Here is a 20,850-nt window from a genome sequence, read left to right as displayed (position 1 = left end):
CGCCATACCTTTTTAAAGCGAAACTTTCTTTGCCTCTTCCTTCGACTTTCCCACTGCTGCTGCTCCTGCGGGCTGCTGTAGCGCACACCGCGTCTGGGGTGGTTCTGAGCGTGTATATGGATCACAGCGCGAGTAAGAGAGAAAAGGCGACGGGGAAAATCGTTTTCACGCTACCACGTCGAATGAGCACAATGCCCTCTGGAGCTACCTGGGCGTCGCCACATTAGCCGCTTGACAGCTGTAATTATCCGTGACTCCCCTCAGAAGCGTCGCAGAAACTGCAGCGCTTCCCTTTCTACTAAAGTGCGAGGCCAGAGGGGACGCAGATAGAACGGTAGAGAGGAGTAGAAGGAGAGGGAGAAGAAGCCGTTCCAATATAAGAAAGGGGGGAGGTGACGTGAGAAGGCAAGGAAACCCCACCACTATACGACAGCGGTTGCGGGGAAACAGGATAAGCTTAAGTTCAAGATAGGGCACAGTACGTTGCTGCTATTTCTGAAAAATAAATGACATGCAGGTGTGTCAAGCAGGCAATTTACGCAGGTCATACAGAAGCAAAGCCGCATTAATTAAAGCGCACTGCGGAGTCCAGGAGACACTAGGGAAGCAGTCGACCGTCAAATCAACACTTCTGTGGCCACCGCGTTAGCATTGTGGTTATGGCATAACTAGAGGTCGTGGGTTTGATACCAATCGCGGCAGCCGCATTTCGACGGGGGCGAAATAGAAAACGCGTGTGCACTTAGATTTTGGGACACGTTAAAGAACATCACGGTGTCGAAATAAATCCGGAGTCTGCCACTACGGCTTGCCTCATAATCCGAGTGTGGTTTTAGAACGTACAGCCCCATATTCCAGTTCAAGTTTAATACTTCTGCCACAATGCGATGTGCCATGCGAGGAAATGACAACCCTCTCAGAAGTTATAAAATGTGGCGCACAACACCGCCTCAAGCAAACACATTTCCCTGCGTGTTCTGTGTACTACGCAGACAAGCAGCATTGGTGCACGCAAGGTAATGTTTAACATCAACTCACCCCTCTCGTGTTGCCTAAAACGTTGAAGAATTTAAGCTTTAGCCGTCAACATCACCGCTAATTATCGTCAACCAAAGCATTCAGCACGGAAAGCTTCGCTTACATCGATTCCCACAGTGCGTGGGATCCGCATAATTTAATTCTTTTATTTCGTTCGTTGACGTCATCACTACGTCACCGCTGGAAGTTTAAAAAGTATAAGGTCAATACACCACGTGCTGGCACCCACGTGAACTAAACCCCGATTTCGAGGAAAGCTCAATATGGGAAAGCCAAGCACCGAACTCTCTTGCAGTTTATCGAGCAATAAGGGTACCTGGAAAAAGGAGCATGTCAAAAGTTTTCACTACACAGAAGTGTACAGTTTATTCGCGAAAAGAAATAAATGGGACGGATACACACTCTAAGGCGGATTTCGCGATTGTGTCCGCACCCAGTTCAGAGGCACCAACATCGACAACATGCAAGAAAGGTAAGATATGAAGACCCGAATGTGGAAATGAATGCTGCAGAGGCTCTAACAACACGTCAGTGAGCTGCTCAGTGTGTTAGGTAAATGCAACGACTGGTATTCAATAAATGCAGACAGATACGGAAGCTTTGGTCGAACAGCTCTCTTAACACTGGCAGTACTTAGCCATCCACCTAATGGCGAAAACATCAGTACTCGTATTAATTAAAAGAAACAATTCCCTTGAAGCATTAAGAGCGTTTATGTATACAAGGAATAGTGTGCTGCTTTCGACAATTTGTTAAATACAATGAGCGTTGCGAAAAATATCAGTCGAAAAAACGTTTTCCTACTTTATCTTTGAACGCTGTGTACATTTCTCTGGCAACCGGGTGCTCTAAAAAGCACAGTGCAGTGCGGTTACAAAAATCATGCGGCATTTCATTCTTTTATAGAAGGCAGTTACATAGAATAGCCATGAAAAGGATAACAAAGTCACCTTGATATATCGCACTGCCTGCACGATTTTGCCGAGCGAAATAACGAGGTAAAAAGGTGGCGAGAATAAATAGCGAAGATTGTCTGGCATCCATGCTGGAATCAGGCGACGTAATAGAACGGATCCATAGCAGTGGTCTGGGGGATAGCTTCGTAGTTGCTGTTATGGTTGTCAAGGCATCGTTGACGGTGAGAGAGGCCAAAACTACATCCATGAGGAGCATGCTTAGTTGAGTCCGAAGTCGAGGAAGCTAGCGCACCAGGTACGTGCTTCGCGTGTGTTACTGCAGCACATGCGGAACGCCTTGGGGTCCTTGGTCACCTTGGCGCACTGTTGGCAGAGGTCCCGCACGCCGGCGTGTGAAGGACACAGGTCACCGGTGGGCAGCGCTGCCAGAAGCGCCGCCTGGAGGTCCAGCGCCGGCGGCGAACGACGCTGGACGGTCAGCCCCGCCGGAGATGCCTGCTCCGCCCACCAGGGGGCGACTGCTGCCGCCACTCTGGGTGTCAGGAGAGCCGTGGGAGCCAATAGGAAGAAGATGAGCAGCAGGGGGGACAGAGATGCCTGCAAGAGGTTAGCAGTACAGTATCTTTGGTTATGATGCCGTAACACCTGTCCATTACTTGATCAATGTGGCCCGTGCAGAAGTCGGCCATTAAGCTGACGAAATCCAGTACGTAATTGCACTACAGCTTACATTACTTAAAGTGCGGCTGAAGAAGCGACAGAGCTTAAGAAAGACAAATGAATGGGCAAAATATTGAGATTTTGGTACTGCTATATAGGGTTTATGCCAAGCCGTTTACCGTGCTTACACTCGCATTATATGTTGACTGTAGACAATCTACACTGTCGCCGTATAGAAGGAGGCTCCACTCTTCCCTAGCCATACTTACCATTTTATATCGCTTCAGGTGATGTAGAAGAAAAAAGATATTAATATAAGTAATTGATAAGAAAAAGGGCACAGAAGCCAGTCTAGTTTTGAACCTTACGCTGGGAAAAGGGCACGCAGGAAATAAAAATAGACGTTAGAGCAGAAAAGACTTGGGGCGGGAACTCATCGCTTTGGACTCACCATACCGTGCGTAGCATTCTATGGAATTCTTACTTATGAAGCCTATACTCTACCCATGTAACCAAGACTGCTGTATTTTAAGAGATAAGCAACTGCAAAAGAATAGCGCGTATACTATGATGGTCTCGCTAGTAAACCCGTTTTTAACACCAGCGTTGTGTTTTGTAAGTTATAATTTTGCTAGAACACCAAGTATAAGTTATTATATGTAATGACTCAAAAAATGCTATGCACTAATACCGATTCCCCAGGGGGAGCTCCTGCCATTTCTTTTCCCTTATGACTCCTCCTTCCTAAGAGTGCCTATTGTTGTAGCACTTTTTTTCGCGCCTAGTTTGCCCGCCGACGTGCTCGCATTCGTTCAACGTGTCCAATTCAGAAACTTCTCTCAGTTGCTGCATACGAAATTCTCTCGCCGCTTGCCTTTACACATGTACTTTTCACGTGCAAGTCCTCGACAGCGACCTAACTGCGCCTCCTTAAGTGTTGCGTTTTGTATACGTTTTCTCGCCGCATTCTGACGTCTCTATTCCTCGTCAATGAGCAGTTTCTAAGGACGCGTCGTAGTCACAGAATTGTCATAATCAAAGTAATACTAGCAATGAACTCACTCAGAAATTGTTATTTTCTGGCCTATGGTGCGACACAGGCTTTGGGCGGATGTGTGCTGGAAACTGGCAGCTTTCTGACAAAATATCACGTCGGAGGTTCGTCTGCCTACAAGTAGATGGTGGTAATCATAAAGAAGTTTGTGCATTCACATAAGTTGACCTATTCAAGCTTTGATTACGCTATGGTATTATGGGGGGTACCAAACGGAAGGAAGAACAAAACGGCGTAGGATATTATCATGGTCACCTAGCCAAAGACTGCTACGCACTAAAACAGGCAAAGCCCAGACACTAAGCAATAGGACCGCTGTTTGTCGTAAAAGCTCACTGATGCCATTGGGGGTCACGAGAAGAGGCCCATGGAAACATCTGGCTAGCGACAAGCTACAGTTCACCTGTAAAAATACTTGAAATTTTCTTGCCGAACTTCGAGGTCTCTGGTGGAGGCCAGGGAACGGCAAGTGCGGATATGCGGAGAGTCACAAAGTTTTGACAAGATGAGAAAACTCGAAATTGAACAACGGCTGACGGTCACGCTCTGTTCAATCTTCTTCCGTCTATTTGCCACTTTTGCTGCCAATGAAGCGCTGAGGAAACGCCGGTAAAGAGCGTCTACGATAGCGCGTCCAGGAGTTAATGCGAGGCCCCCAAACAGGCGATAAATAATCTCCAAAGTCCAGTACGTACAATGTTCCACACAGTGTTCACAGATAACCGCATTATTTACTTGATGTAGCTGGTTTGCTTTCGAGTGGGGACACTGCCGAATGCAAGAGGAATGCGCGGTTACAGGCATTTCGCCCCTTAACATTTTGTCGGACTGCGAAAACATAGATAACTATTCCGTTGTTAAACATTTTCGTCGGTCCTCCTCGTGCTTTAACTTTGTACATGCTTCCTATTAGCCGAGTTTGTTTTGCATGCATATATCGACAACGTGCTTTGCAGCTCCCCTGCGCCCTTCTTGATCCTAGACTTTATAGTATGTGAGGTTTCGTAGCAATCTAAAAAAAAGCACTTGATGGCACACACTTAACTTCATTAACTCAGCAGAAATAAATTTGTCATGAATGCTAGTTTCGGAGAATGTTTGGCATAAGGCCAAGAATTTTGTGCCATTTCGATGAGCTCGACCACAGCTACTTTAAGGAAGGGCCGATACATTCTGAAGATGAACAGTACAAATTAAGGTTGAACGAAAAGACAAAGTAAAGGTGTCGTTATATGGCTAACACAGCGCGGCTCCTTGCTCTGAGCTGTGAAATGAACTAAACACAACCTAATCGCTCGCAAACAGGCTGTACGCGAAATTGCACGTTCAAACATCCAGCGCAACAAGTCGACGTGCTGGTTATTTAGATGTTTACTTTCACTCTTGTTTCTAACGTTACCGAATGGACGGGTCATAATATAAAAACGACACTACACGAAGCAGCACGCAATTTGAATATACATTTCCCATATTATGAAGGTCAACATGACTCATTTTAGTAGACGCGGCCTTGGGTACACACTCAAACCTCAAGTAGTATAACATGCAAAAAATTCGCCGTTAGATTCGGCATTCGTTATAAGCACATATTTGTTGCACTCTGATATCCGCAAGACATCTTCTATTGAATTTATTATATCCGACAATTCGTTTTATCCTTGTTCGTTATACTGAGGTGGGACTGTACCGTGCAAAAGAAGAAAACAATGACAAAATGACTCTTCGGGATGGCACGTTCATGGTACCGGCAGAAATTAAAGTCCTACTGAGTTTACAGACTTCCGCCTGGTTTCCTTATCTTTGCATTAAGCAGGTAGAAATACTATTTTATCGGGAATGCCATCACACAATATTTGGCAAATATTTTACGCTTTAAGAAGGAAAAAGAGTGAGCGGCTCATTGCCACAGGAAGGAAATCTTTTAAAGGTAATTACTGTGCGTTTATCTTTCTTCTTTTCTTTAGCATGGGCTCCTTTTTATCACAGCGAACACAGCCAATTCATCATTCCACAACACCGCCATGGTATGTTGAGTTCATTGTTGTGCTACGTTCTAGTGTGTCAATCCAGAGCACGCAAAACCGCTCTAAAGTTGCTCTCGCAAGGGTGAGCCCACGTGATGCTGCAGTAACCGAGGAGAGAGCAGTGCTGTTCCGAGGGCTCTTGCTCGACCACGGGAAAGAGACACCAGTGCTTGTTGTTGTTGCTATTGACATTTATCCCTTTCCAACGTGGGACTTGTTGACCTGAGTGGTTGCGCCGAGTACCTACAGTGGGGGACTGGCCATGAATAGGGTGGTTAAATTAAGCGGATCAAAACAAGGGAATTAGGAATTTCCATGTGGGAACTCGAGAAGTAAAATTTTCGTGAGAGGAAAAAAAGAAATCGGAAGAAAGCCGCGAAATAAAATAAGAAAGAAATGTTGTGGCAAACCTGCCTTTTCCGAGTGTGCCTGCGCTGCACAGCAGCGGCGAGCGCCGGAGACGTGCTGCGCGGCGTCGTGCATCACACGACGCGCGCGCATGCAATAGCGCGGGCGGCCTAGTGGACGAGGACGCGAACGCGTGTATTGTCGGCGCAGTGCTGACGACGTGATGTGTTTCGGTAGAAATTTCAGCTATTCACAACGATATTCGGTTAACATCTGGTACGCCACAATATGCCGACAGGACACCGTTGTCGTTAAGAAGTCGATGTCACGGCGCGGCACCAACATTCGGCCGACTATAGTTGGCAGAGTCTGCCTGTGGCAGGCCATGGCAGACCTATTCTCATGATATTGTTACGATGAGGCGAAGAAGAGAACGACGATGGTCCTGAAGACGACGAAAAGTTGACACAGTTTAACTGGTCTCTCTTCCGTCAGCGCCCACGTTCGCTTTTTGTAGATATGTTGTAAATAGGTTTATACGCGTAACATTTGGTGGAGCTGCGGGGGACCCGTCTTCTTCGCAATGGAGCTCCGCAGCGGACGTCACATCCAGCTCGTGACGGTGCCTTCTGGGGACGACACTTGGACTACGCCTGCACCGGCACCGTCGGCTACCCAGACCCAGTACGTCGCCCTTCCACATCCTCATGACCCCAGAACACTACGGTACGGACGTAGAAGAATGGCTCAGCATGCGCGAACTTCTCATCAAGAGGAAAAGGTGGGATTCGGCCATAATGCTGGCCAATGTGATTTTCTATCTGGACGGAACTGCGCGTATTTGTTTCCATGCAGAGGAACTTGCTAGCTGGGAGTTGTTCAAGCAGAAGCTGTCCGTTCTTTTTGGCAATCCCTCTCGTCGAAAGCTAGCCGCCATAGGGCAGCTCTCTGCCCACTCCCAAAGTGTTACCGAGTCATACGTCTCCTATATTCAAGTTGTCCTCGCCCTTTGTCACAAAATCGACACGTCCATGGAAGAGTCCGACGAAGTACTCCTGTCCAGATGTTTGTACTCCATTTTCTTGTGCCTCCTACTGCGTCTGAAGCAGCCACCATTTTCCGTGCAGATTGCCATGCAGAATGCAGATTGCCAACGTACTTCCAATATTTAAAAAGGAGATAAGACACAAAGGGTAATTATAGACCAATTTCAATACTACCCATCTTTCGAAAGGAATAGAAGAAATTATTGGCTGTCGTATAACGGCATTTACTGAAAAGGGGATTTAGTTCTAGTTGCCAGTATGCTTTCCGCAAACGTTTATACGCAAAAATTGCCCTTCTTGAACAAAAAAATTATTTCTGAATAACCTGGAAGAACGTTTTTCAACGCTAGGAGTATTTATAGATTACACTAAGGGATTTGACAGTATAAATTAGGCTGTACTGTTGCAAAAATTAACTTATTATGGCATACGGGGCATAGCTAGCTAGCTTTCGACTTAATCGCATCGTACTTGAAATGCAAGTGCAAATTGACGCTGTATCCCATGTCAGGCCAGTCAAGACTGGCGTTCCACAGGGAAGGAAGTTGGGACCCCTTTTGCTAATTTCTACGTAAATGACTTGGTTAAAGTCGATCCTAACACAAAATTTGTTATTTGTGCTGCCGACACAACTTCCTTATTTAAATCGAAGGATGCACATAGCCTCATAACGACAGCACCCTCGCTTCAAGGAAGATATACCAATGGCCTGTTGAAAACGACCTTCAAATTAATATGCTAACAAAACTAAAGCAATGATGTTTAAAGCCAAAATAAGAAAGTTATACCAGAAGCAGATTTCCTTAGAGGGAGCTCCCAAACTGAAATTGTAAAAACAATGGAAACGATTGGTGTCTTCTTCGATTACCACATGACGGGGAACATCAATTACAAGTTCTTGGCTCGAAAGTGTCCCAAGTTGTAGCCGCAGTGCCTTCAATATCTTCCACGCAACATAAAAATATAAATTTACAATGGTTTATTCTTAATTAGTCATTTAAATTACTACTGTCTAGTATGAGGTGCGGACTCCGAAACCAATATACATTGTCTCTCTATATTGCAGAAAGAATAATACGTTTGATATATGATAAGCTTACGATGTCTCCCTAAGCTACTGTTCACAACACTCAATCTACTTAGAATTCAGAATCTCTTTCATCACCGTTTGGCAATGACATTGCAAGGAACTCAAGCATGCAGTTAACGGTATCCGAAATATAGGTCGTCTACATAAATACGTTGCAGCCAATGAATGACACAAGGGCACCTGAACAATGGAACATTCCATATTCAAGAACGAATTACGGTCAGTAAATGCCTCGACACACACTTCCTACTTTACTAAACAACCTCGCCTTACAAGAATAGATGTTCTGTCCCTATGGAGCTTGCAAATCTACTGGTCAGAGTAACTTTGTTATTCTTTATTGAGTTTGTGCATGCGCTATGCTGTGTATTACCTTTTCCTTTTCTTTTTCTCAGTATGTACTGTACTGAACATATTGCTTGAGTTTCTCTTTATAAAATTTTTTTTAAACTAACGTAGCATGCTCACGTTTAAATTTAATGTTTTCTTTGTGCACACAGACTACTTCGTTTTGTAATAATTAAAATGTATTCCCTATTGGTATACATACATTTCTTTAAGTAGAAGTCTGTCGTCCTGTGCAATCACATGTGAGCACCCGCTGACTCCTGTTGCCTGAATTTCATGGGTTTTTGGGCTGGTCAAGCTGCCTGCGCGCAACTTTTTACCCAAAACCTCACCATAGAAATCATTTTATGGAAAATAAAGCCATTCATTCATCCTCAGAGGCATTGTGGATGACGCATTTAATCTCTTGGTTTCTAACATTTCTACTGTCGACGCCATCCTAAAGAAATACCGTCGCTTCGAGCTAGCGATGAACCACCGTGTCGCCCATAAATTTTTCCGCCTGTCGAATACCGTCGCGACATCCTGTTACAAAGCTGAAGACAATCCGGCACCCTAATGCGACAACGTGACCCGCATTGTGCGCCGCGAACTCGAAGCTGTGTTTCTCGCCTCGCCCCAGCAGACACCCTAGGACAACTCGTCGTCGTCGTAGTCACTTTGAAGATGGAAGTGGAACAGACAATTGCAGCGCCGCAACTGCCCCTCAGTGGACGACACACCAACAGCCCTGCATGGGGAATGGGTGTGGGGAGACAAAGATGATGGAGAAAGAGACCGGAAGCCTCCTCCGCAACAATATCCTCGATCCAGTCCATGGTTTGTCAGGAAGTCCCTAACCTGGACATCACCGCCTACTCTGTTAATCGCCCTGACGCCGGTATGAGTCCTCCTATGACTATGCCCGGTTCGAATCCCGGTGCCGCGCAACATTACATCAGAATAAAAAAAAATCGCGTGTTGATAAAATTGCTGAAACAGGCCTGGAGTGCGGCCTGATCCCGGTGACCAGAACCCGTAACGCACTCCCTCACAAGAGCAGGATTGGCCACCCTGGTGCAGTACTTGGCCACAACCTCCTATATGAATACAACAATCAAACCCCGGCCTTCAGTCCCCATTGCGAAGCAACTGACCGAGGCGGCGATCACACCTGTGACGCAGCCGAGGGTTCTAAGAATTCGAGGGTCCGGACAGGCCGCCATTGGAATCTGAACCTCGCAACGTTTAACGCAGGAACGTTATCAAGTGAGACGAGACTAGCAAAGCTATTGGAGTAATTAGAGGGCAGTAAATGGGACATAATAGGGCTCGGTGAAGTTAGAAGGACAAAAGAAGCATATAGAGTGCTAAAAAGCGTACACATCCTGTGCTACAATGGCTTAGCATAGAGACAAGAAATACAAGTCGGATTCCTGATTAATAAGCTGTTAACATACAGGAATTATATAGCATTAACGAGAGGTTGGCAGGTATTACATCCAGTCACATCCAGTCATGATGTCCCGGAAGTCGAAAGCTTCTATGAAGACGTGGAATCGGCCATGAGTGAAGTCAAAACAAAACACACTATACTGATGGGTGACTTCAATGCCAGGGTAGGCAAGAAGCAGACTGGAGACAAGTCAATGGGAAAATATTGTACATGTTCTAGGAATAGCAGGGGATAGTGATTTGTAGAGTTTGCAGAACAAAATAATATGCGGGTAATGAATACCTTCTTCAGTAAGCGGGATAGCCGGAAGTGGACGTGGAGGAGCCCGAATGCTGAGGATAGAAAGGAAATAGACTTCATACTCTGCGCTAACCCTGGCATCATACAAGATGTGGACATGTTCGGCGAGGTGCGCTGCAGTGGCCATAGAATGGTAAGAACTCCAATTAGCATAGACTTGATGAGGGAACGCAAGAAACTGGTACATAAGAAGCTGATCAATGAGTTAGCGGTAAGAGAGAAATTAGAGGAATTCCGGATCAAGCTACAGAACAGGTACTCGGCTCTAACTCAGGAAGAGGACCTTAGTGTTGAAGCAATGAATGACAATCTTGCACAATTGCACAATCTTAATGATTGTGCGTTAGAAGTCGGTGCTAACTTCTTTACATAGGATACCAGTAGGCTATCAAAGGAGACGAAAGATCTGATTAAGAGACGCCAATGTATGAAAGCCTCTAACCCTACAGCTAGAATAGAACTGGCAGAACTTTCCAAGTTAATCAACAAGCATAACACAGCTGACATAAAGAAGTATAATATGGATAGAAATGAACGTGCTCTCAGGAACGGAGTAAGCCGAAAAGCAATGACGAAGAAACTAAGAACAGGCAAGAATCAGATGTATGCGTTGAGGCAAAGCCAGCCATATCATTACTAATATGGATGAGATAGTTCAAGTTACTGAGGGGTTCTATAGAGATTTATACAGTACCAGTGGCACCCACGACGACAATGGAAAATGGAATAGTCAAGAGGTATTTTACATCCCGCAAGTAACGTCGGAAGAAGTAAAGAAAGACTTGGGAGGTATGTAAAGGGGGAAGGCAGCTGGTGAGGATCAGGTAACAGCAGATTTGTTGAAGGATGGTGGGCAGATTGTTCTAGAAAAACTGGCCACCCTGTATACGCAATGCCTCATTAGCTCAAGTGTAACAGAATCTTGGAAGAACGCCAACATTACCTTAATCTATAAGAAAGGGAACGCCAAAGACTTGAAAAACTATAGACCGATCAGCTTACTGCCCGTTGCCTACAAAGTATTTACTAAGGTAATCGCAAATAGAATCAGGAACACCTTATACTTCTGTCAACCAAAGGACCAGGCACGATTTCGTGAAGGCTACTCAACAACAGACCCTGTTCACACTATCAGTCAGGTGACAGAGAAATGAGCGGAATATAGGCAACCCTTATATATAGCTTGCATTGATTTCGAGAAAGCGTTTGATTCTGTCGAAACCTCAGCAGTCATGCAGGCATTACGGAACCAGGGCGTAGACGAGCCATATGTAAAAATACTGAAAGATATCTATAGCGGCTCCAAGGCCACCGTAGTCCTCCATAATGTAAGCAACAAAATCCCAATAAATAAGGGCGTCAGGCAGGGAGATACAATCTCTCCAATGCTATTCGCAGAGTGTTTACAGGAGGTATTAAGAGACCTGGATTGGGAAGGATTGGCGATAAGAGTTAATGAAGAATACATTAGTAACTTGCGATTCGCTGATGATATTGCCTTGCTTAGTGACTCAGGAGACCAATCGCAATGCGTGCTCACTGACCTGGAGAGGCAATGCAGAAGAGTAGGTCTAAAAATTAATCAGCAGAAAACTAAAGTAATTATTAACAGTATCTCAAGAAAACAGCAGTTTACAATAGGTAGTGAGGCGCTGGAAGTGGTAAGGGAATACATCTACTTAGGGCAGGTAGGGACCGCGGATCCGGATCGTGAGACTGAAATAATCAGAAGAATAAGAATAGGCTGGGGTGCGTTCGGCAGGCATTCTCAGATCATGAACAGCAGGTTGCCATTATCCCTCAAGAGAAAAGTGTATAACTGCTGTCTCTTACCAGTACTCACGTACGGGGTAGCAACCTGGAGACTTACGAAAAGGGTTCTTCTTAAATTGAAGACGACGCGACAAGCTATGGAAAGAAGAATGATGGGTGTAACGTTAAGGGATAAGAAAAGACCACATTATGTGAGGCAACAAACGCAAGTTATTGACATCTTAGTTGAAATGAAGAAAAAGAAATCGGCATGGGCAGGACATGTAATGAGGAGGGAAGATAACCGATGGTCATTAAGGGTTACGGACTGGATTCCAAGGGAAGGGAAGTGTAGCAGGGGGCGCCAGAAAGTTAGGTGGGCGGATGAGATTAAGAAGTTTGCAGGGACAACGTGGCCGAAATTAGTACATGACCGGGGTAGTTGGAGAAGTATGGGAGAGGCTGTTGCCCTGCAGTGGGCGTAACCAGGCTGATGAAGATGATGATGATGATGATGATGATGATGGTGGTGGTGGTGGTGATGATGATGATGATGACGGTGACCATGCCCAACTGCAGCCCGCCCTTTTCTTCCCGTTATTGGAATCCATCGGAATGGTGCACACCGGACAACAAGCCGAGTTGTTTCTGCTGCGGCCGAATTGGTCACGTTTCCCGTCACTGCTGCAGTCGTGAACGCCTCCGTCCCGAAACACCTTTCCTTTTCACTCCGCTTCCTCCCCAAGCGCTTCGCTCCGCCGCTTCCTCGTCGCGTCCGACGCCCCTGGTGCTGACCGCCGTTACAGTCGCTCGCCTCACGTTTCCCGTCACTGCCGCGGTCGTTTAGCGCCTCCGTCCCGAAACACGTTTTGGTATCCCTCCGGTTTGCTGCGTGGCTTCCTCCGCGCTTTCGACGCCGCTGGTGCTGACCTCCGTTACGCTCGCTCGCCTAACGCTTCCCGTCACTGCCGCAGTCATTGGATGCCTCAGCCCCGAAACACATTTTGCTATCCCTCCGCTTCGCCCCGAAGCGCTTCGCTCCGCTGCCTCCTCGGTGCTTCCGACGCCGCTGCTGCTGACCGCCGTTACAGTCGCTCGCCTCACGTTTCCCATCACGGCCACAGTCGTTGAACGCCTCCGCACCGAAACACCTTTTGGTAGCCCTCCGCTTCGCCCCGAAGCGCTTCGCTCCGCTGCCTCCCCGGCGCGTCCGATGCCGCTGCTGCTGACCACCGTTACAGTCGCTCGCCTCACGTTTCCCGTCACTGCCGCAGTTGTAGAACGCCTCCGCACCGAAACCCCTTTTGGTATTCCTCCGCTTCGCTCCGCTGCTTCCTCGGCGCTTCCGGCGCCGCTGGTGCCGACCACCACTCGCTCGTCCTCCCCACAACGTCTTCAGTCACATCCGCCCCAACTTCGCCGCTCTACTTCGCCGCCGTAATCAGGAGCCACCCTGCCGAAATACTTCACGATGCAGCACCTCATGTTGGTGCTGCACCGTCCGATTTGCCGCAATATCCACCACTGATGCTATTAGCAAGACACAACCTACTAGATGTTCAAGTACATTGCACACCTGTCCCAGTACTGATAAATACCGGCGAACACACCTCCATTATGAGCGCTCACCTTTGGCGTAATCTAAAGAAGGTTCTCACACCTGCTATCACTCTGGTCGTACGCAGCGCTGACGGCAGAATGGTTGGCGTATTGGGTACTGCCCACGTAAACATTGCTGGTTTCCATATTGTCGTCCTTTGCACTGTGCTTGCCCACGGCCCCCTGACCTGATACTTGGCCTAGACTTTCTCTCTGGTAATTCTGTGTTCATTGATTGTTCCTCAAGTACTGTCCACCCTGACCTACCTCTGCTCTCCAATCCTCCAACTCAACCCCAGATTTGTCTAAGTCCGACCGATTTTGTTCATGCGCTCCTGCAGGTTTTGACGTACATCGAACCGTTACCTTCGCCGCCAGTTCCAGATGGTGATTGTATCACTGCACCAGTTGCTGCCGTTGTTCTCAGGCACAACGGCACCGTCCCTCATACCTTACTAACTGTCACTAGCAACCGCACTTGCCCTCCCGTGGTGAATTTCGGCCTCATAAAGCAAGTGCTACCAACAGGAATATCCCTGGTCATGATCAGTGCTTACCAGACTGCTACGTTGAGTCTTTTGCTGTCCACGACTCCTGTGAGCCTTGCAAGTCTGCCAGTTGTTCTAACGAGGACACTGCAAAAATGATTGTTCCGGACCTCTTGCCTGGCGAAGCTAAAGCTCTCCCTAACTTACTGTATTTTTATAGAGACATTTTTGCTCTAAATGAGCGTCCCTTGAGCCAGACATCCGTTGTCAAATATTGTACCCTCACTGCAGATGCTCAGCTAATTCATCGACGACCCGACCGGGTTTCAGCGCTGGAGCGCCAAGTCAACAAGGGAGACGTGGACAAGATGCTAGCAAAAGATATCGTTGAGTCATCGTCAATCCCTGGGCGTCATCTGTCGTTTTCGTGAATAAGAAAGACGGCTCGTGGTGGTTCTGCGTTGACTATCGGCACTTCAATCGCATCCAAATGAAGGTTGTCTATCCACTACCCCATATACATGACGCCCTTGGTTGTCTCTATGGTGCCCAGTACTTCTCATCCATCAATCTTCGGTCCGGGTATTGGCAGATTGCTATGGATGATCTGGATCGTAAAAAGAGAGCCTTTATAACACCGGACGGACTTTATCAATTTCAGGTTATGCACTGTGGCTTATGTAACGCTCCATCCACCTTTGAGCGCATGATGAACTGTTTACTTTAAGGGTTTGACTGGACGACTTCTCGTTGCTACCTGGGTGACGCCATAGTCTTCTCATCCATGTTCGGCGCACACCTTGACTGACTCTCGGCCATTCTTGGTATTTCTCGAATAGCTGGCCTACAGCTCACCTCGACAAAATACCATTTTGGCCATCGTCAGGTAACTGTACTTGGACATCGGGTTGACAATTCTGGAATCCGACCTGACCCATGAAAAATTCGTGCCATCAAACACTTTCCTGTGCCGCACTCAGGAAAAGATGCCCGCAGCTTCGTCGGCTTTTTCAGTTACTTCCGTCTTTTTGTTAAAGATTTTGGCTCCGTAGCACGGCCTCTCACAGACCTCCTAAAAAAAGGTGTGCCTTTTTCATGGGGCTTCTCCCAAGCTGCCGCTCCCTCTCGTATCACGACCTTACTCACCACCCCACCTGTTCTCGGCCACTTCAACGTTTTATGCCCTGCTCAGGTTCTCACCGATGCAAGTGGCCACGGAATCGGTACTGTCTTGGCGCAAGTTCAGCGTGGTCATGACCGGGTTATTGCGTACGCCAGTTGTCTTTTGCCTCCTTCGGAGCGAAAATACTCCATTACCGAGAGAGAGTGTCTGGCTCTCTCTCCCTGATGTGACGCGGCTGTTGCGTCACATTAGGGAGGAGCTTTGCGCCGATCCTAACTTTCTTGCATGCGTAATCACGCGAACTACAATTAAAATATGGAGTCGGATATCGCAGAGCACAGACAGGCTAGAAGAAGTCTTCCAACTTATACTGTGTAGAAACACGACTGCCTATAACTTTTCAGTACAAATATACCCACGTACGCTAGTCAAAAAAAGTTTATTTATTCAATTTTAGTTTATTGGGATGCTCACAGCGATAATTATCATCTCCCATTTTTGTCCCTCTGGCCACATAGCTTACTTGAACAGGTGGTCTTCGGGTGCCTCCCAGTGCATAACTTTAAGAAAACCATAAGGCTTAATTTTGAACACCCTGTGAATTCTGTGTTGTGTGTGCACTCGGGTGTCGATTGCGTTCCTTGGTGAGTGGTCCTGGGCCCAAACCTCTCTTATTCCTTCACACCTATATTTTCATACTAGTAAAGTATGGCGAAGACGCTATCGACGAGAGAGAGTCGTCGCAGTGTGACAAGCTTTAATGCTGACGATGCCGACAAGAACAGTGTGCTTATCGCTTTTTGATCGGCCGCCGCGTGAGAACATCGCACAGACAACGCAAATGTCGCAGCATCTGTGCTTGTGTATAGATTATAGACTATACATGTGTATGTATAGGAGAGCAGCGGTGGCGTAGAGGTAGAACACCCGCCTCGCGTGCAAGAGGTCCGTGGTTCGAATCCCCGTGCCGGCAATTTTCAACCGGATTAAAAAAAAATTCGCGTGTTGATAAAATTGCACAAACAGGCCTGGAGTGTGGCCTGATCCCGGTGACCAGAACCGGTAACGCACTCCCTCACCAGAGCAGGATTGGCCACCCTGGTGCAGTACTTGGCCACAACCTCCTATGAACACAACAATCAAACCCCGGCCCTCAGTCCCCAGCAGCTGCGAAGCAACTGACCACGGCGGCGGTCAGACCTGCGACGCAGCAGAGGGTGCTAAGAATCACTGGCTCCGGACAGGCCGCCATTGGAATATGAACCTGGCAACGTTTAACGCTAGAACGTTATCTAGTGAGGCGAGTCTAGCAGTGCTATTGGAGGAATTAGAGGGCAGTAAATGGGATATAATAGGGCTCAGTGAAGTTAGGAGGCCCAAAGAAGCATATACAGTGCTAAATAGCGGGCACGTCCTGTGCGACCGGGGCTTAGCGGATAGAAGAGAACTAGGAGTCGGATTCCTAGTTAATAAGAATATAGCTGGTAACATACAGGAATTGTATAGCATTAACGAGAGGGTGGCAGGTCTTGTTGTGAAACTTAATAAGAGGTACAAAATGAAGATTGTACAGGTCTACGCCCCTACATCCAGTCATGATGACCAGGAAGTCGAAAGCTTCTATGAAGACGTGGAATCGGCGGTGGGTAGAGTGAAAACAAAATACACTATACTAATGGGCGACTTTAATGCCAAGGTAGGCGAGAAGCAGGCTGGAGACAAATCAGTGGGGGAATATGGCATAGGCACTAGGAATAACAGGGGAGAGTTATTAGTAGAGCTTGCGGAACAGAATAATATGAGGATAATGAATACCTTCTTCCGCAAGCGGGATAGCCGAAAGTGGACGTGGAGGATCCCGAACGGCGAGACTAGAAATGAAATAGACTTCATACTATGCGCTAACCCTGGCATCATACAAGATGTGGACGTGCTCGGCAAGGTGCGCTGCAGTGACCACAGGATGGTAAGAACTCGAATTAGCCTAGACCTGAGGAGGGAACGGAAGAAACTGGTACATAAGAAGCCGATCAATGAGTTAGCGGTAAGAGGGAAAATAGAGGAATTCCAGATCAAGCTACAGAACAGGTATTCAGCTTTAACTCAGGAAGAGGACCTTAGTGTTGAAGCAATGAACGACAATCTTGTGGGCATCATTAAGGAGTGTGCAATGGAAGTCGGTGGTAACTCCGTTAGGCAGGATACCAGCAAACTATCGCAGGAGACGAAAGATCTGATCAAGAAACGCCAATGTACGAAAGCATTTAACCCTACAGCTAGAATAGAACTGGCAGAACTTTCGAAGTTAATCAACAAGCGTAAGACAGCTGACATAAGGAAGTATAATATGGATAGAATTGAACATGCGCTCATGAGCGGAGGAAGCCTAAAAACAGTGAAGAAGAAACTAGGAATTGGCAAGAATCAGATGTATGCGTTAAGAGACAAAGTCGGCAATATCATTACTAATATGGATGAGATAGTTCAAGTGGCTGAGGAGTTCTATAGAGATTTATACAGTACCAGTGGCACCCGCGACACTAATGGAAGAGAGAATAGCCTACAGGAATTCGAAATCCCACAGGTAACGCCGGAAGAAGTAAAGAAAGCCTTAGGAGATATGCAAAGGGGGAAGGCAGCTGGGGAGGATCAGGTAACAGCAGATTTGTTGAAGGATGGTGGACAGATTGTTCTGGAGAAACTGGCCACCCTGTATACGCAATGCCTCATGACCTCGAGCGTACCGGAATCTTGGAAGAACGCTAACATAATCCTAATCCATAAGAAAGGGGACGCCAAAGACTTGAAGAATTATAGACCGATCAGCTTACTGTCCGTTGCCTACAAAGTATTTACTAAGGTAATTGCAAATAGAATCAGGAACACCTTAGACTTCTGTCAACCACAGGACCAGGCAGGATTCCGTAAAGGCTACTCAACAATAGACCATATTCACACTATCAATCAAGTGATAGAGAAATGTGCAGAATATAAGCAACCATTATATTTAGCTTTCATTGATTACGAGAAAGCGTTTGATTCAGTCGAAACCTCAGCAGTCATGGAGGCATTACGGAATCAGGGTGTAGATGAGCCATATGTAAAAATACTGGAAGATATCTATAGCGGCTCCACAGCCACCGTAGTCCTCCATAAAGCAAGCAACAAAATCCCAATAAAGAAAGGCGTCAGGCAGGGAGATACGATATCTCCAATGCTATTCACAGCGTGTTTACAGGAGGTATTCAGAGACCTGGATTGGGAAGAATTGGGGATAAAAGTTAACGGAGAATACCTTAGTAACTTGCGATTCGCTGATGATATTGCCTTGCTTAGGAACTCAGGGGACCAATTGCAATGCATGCTCACTGACCTGGAGAGGCAAAGCAGAAGAGTGGGTCTAAAAATTAATATGCAGAAAACTAAAGTAATGCTTAACAGTCTCGGGAGAGAACAGCAATTTACAATAGGCAGCGAGGCACTGGAAGTCGTAAGGGAATACATCTACTTAGGGCAGGTAGTGACGGCGGATCCGGATCATGAGACGGAAATAATCAGAAGAATAAGAATGGGCTGGAGTGCGTTTGGCAGGCATTCCCAAATCATGAACAGCAGGTTGCCGTTATCCCTCAAGAGAAAAGTATAGAATAGCTGTGTCTTACCAGTACTCACCTACGGGGCAGAAACCTGGAGACTTACGAAAAGGGTTCTACTCAAATTGAGGACGACACAACGAGCTATGGAAAGAAGAATGATAGGCGTAACATTAAGGGATAAGAAAAGAGCAGATTGGGTGAGGGAACAAACGCGAGTTAATGACATCTTAGTTGAAATCAAGAAAAAGAAATGGGCATGGGCAGGACATGTAATGAGGAGGGAAGATAACCGATGGTCATTAAGGGTTACGGACTGGATCCCAAGGGAAGGGAAGCGTAGCAGAGGGCGGCAGAAAGTTAGGTGGGCGGATGAGATTAAGAAGTTTGCAGGGATGGCATGGCCACAATTAGTACATGACCGGGGTTGTTGGAGAAGTATGGGAGAGGCCTTTGCCCTGCAGTGGGCGTAACCAGGCTGATGATGATGATGATGATGATGATGATGATGATGATGATGATGATAGATTGTCATGGGTATAAAACTATTTACTCGATGTATTTACGAGAGATACATAAGCAGCAGCTGATAATCCCGAGAGGCTGTTCGCACTTCGTCGTCTTTACCGCCGTCATCATTGTCCTCTTTGTCCACTGTAACACGACCCTCGGCGGAAAAAGCACCGTCCCGGTGCTTCAGACGGGGCTATTCGTAAGGGCATAGTAAGGCTTAGGCCGACAGACGTGTACGACGTCAAATGATGTGGTACCGGCTGGCATGACGGAGGTCACGGGGGTTATCTCGTAAGTGACACTGGTCACTTGACGTAGAATGCTGTAAGGGCCTTTGTAGCACGGAAGGAGTTTCTCAGAGGGCCCCACTCGGCGGCCAGGAGACCAAAGTTGTACAAGAGAGCCTTGTGAAAAGTACGTGTTACGATGGCGGCGATTGGTAACTGTGACGTTGAGTTTCCTGCGATGCCAACAAACGAGTACGGGCAAGCTGGCGCGCGTGGTCTGCGTGGGCGATGGCGTCACGGGCATATTCGGTCCTCTAATCCCGTACCAAGGAGAGTGAAGCGTCCAATGCTTCGGACATCTTTTGCGAACTGTGGAAGAGGAAACTCTTTCACGGCGCGAATTTTTTCCGCATCCGTTCGGATGCCAGTCGCATTAACGAAGTGTCCAAGGACAGTAATCTCGCGGTGGCCGAAGTTACATTTCTTGGAGTTGAACTGTAAACCGACCTTGCGAAAAACAGCAAGTACAGCTGAAAGGCGCTCTATGTGTGTTGGATGTGCGTGAAAACACAATCACATCATCTAGGTCGCAGAGAAAAATCGACCACTTGAATCCTTGGAGTAATGACTCCAACGCTCAAAGGTAGCCGGAACGTTGCATAACCCCAAAGGCATAACATTGAGGTGGTAAAAACCATCACGCGTTATAAAGGCGGTCTTTTCACGATCGAGATCATCCACAGCCATCTGCCAATATTCGGCCTGTAGGTCGATGGACGGAAAATGACATGTACCGTATAGGCAATCGAGCGCGTCATCGATACGAGGTAGTGGGTAGACGTTCTTCGTGATGCGATTGAGGTGGCGGTAATCAACGCAGAATCTCCATGCGCCGTCTTTCTTTTTGACCAGCACGACAGATGACGCCCAGGGACTTGACGATGGCTCAATGATGTCTTTCGCCAGCGTCTTGTCTACTTCCGTTTTGATGACTTGGCGCTCCATAGCTGAAACTCCGTAGGGTCGCTGATGGATTGGTGTATTACACCCTGTATGTGTATGATGTTTGACAAGTAACGTCTTACTTAAAGGTCGGTTGTTGTGGTCGAATATTTCCTTGTACGAAAGCAATAGACTGCAGAGCTGTTCAGCCTCCGCAGGTGAGAGATTCGGGGCGATAATTTTCTGAATGTCGTTATCAATACAATTGGCAGACCGCAAAGGCTCACAGGAAGCGTCGAAGGCAAAAGTCTCAACGGAGCTAACTTCTAAAGCAGTGATCATAGCCAGGGTGA

At 47.0% G+C, this 20,850-nt stretch overlaps 1 protein-coding gene across 1 annotated transcript in view; it reads right to left on the bottom strand.

The window, feature by feature from the left end:
- Nucleotides 1-1,374: 1,374 nt before the first annotated feature.
- The window catches only part of LOC142568065 (uncharacterized), a 59,747-nt gene continuing 40,271 nt past the window's right edge, over nucleotides 1,375-20,850 (bottom strand). Inside the window, exon 2 of the mRNA XM_075678148.1 lies at nucleotides 1,375-2,552. Coding sequence (XP_075534263.1) covers nucleotides 2,214-2,552 — 339 coding nt within the window. The 3' untranslated portion in view covers nucleotides 1,375-2,213. The remainder of the gene's footprint in view (nucleotides 2,553-20,850) is intronic.

The sequence above is a fragment of the Dermacentor variabilis genome, unplaced genomic scaffold (assembly GCF_050947875.1).
Source record: "Dermacentor variabilis isolate Ectoservices unplaced genomic scaffold, ASM5094787v1 scaffold_16, whole genome shotgun sequence".
NCBI lineage: Eukaryota > Metazoa > Arthropoda > Arachnida > Ixodida > Ixodidae > Dermacentor > Dermacentor variabilis.
The sequence above is the reverse complement of the archived record's forward strand: the minus strand, read 5'-3'. Positions and strand labels throughout refer to the sequence as shown.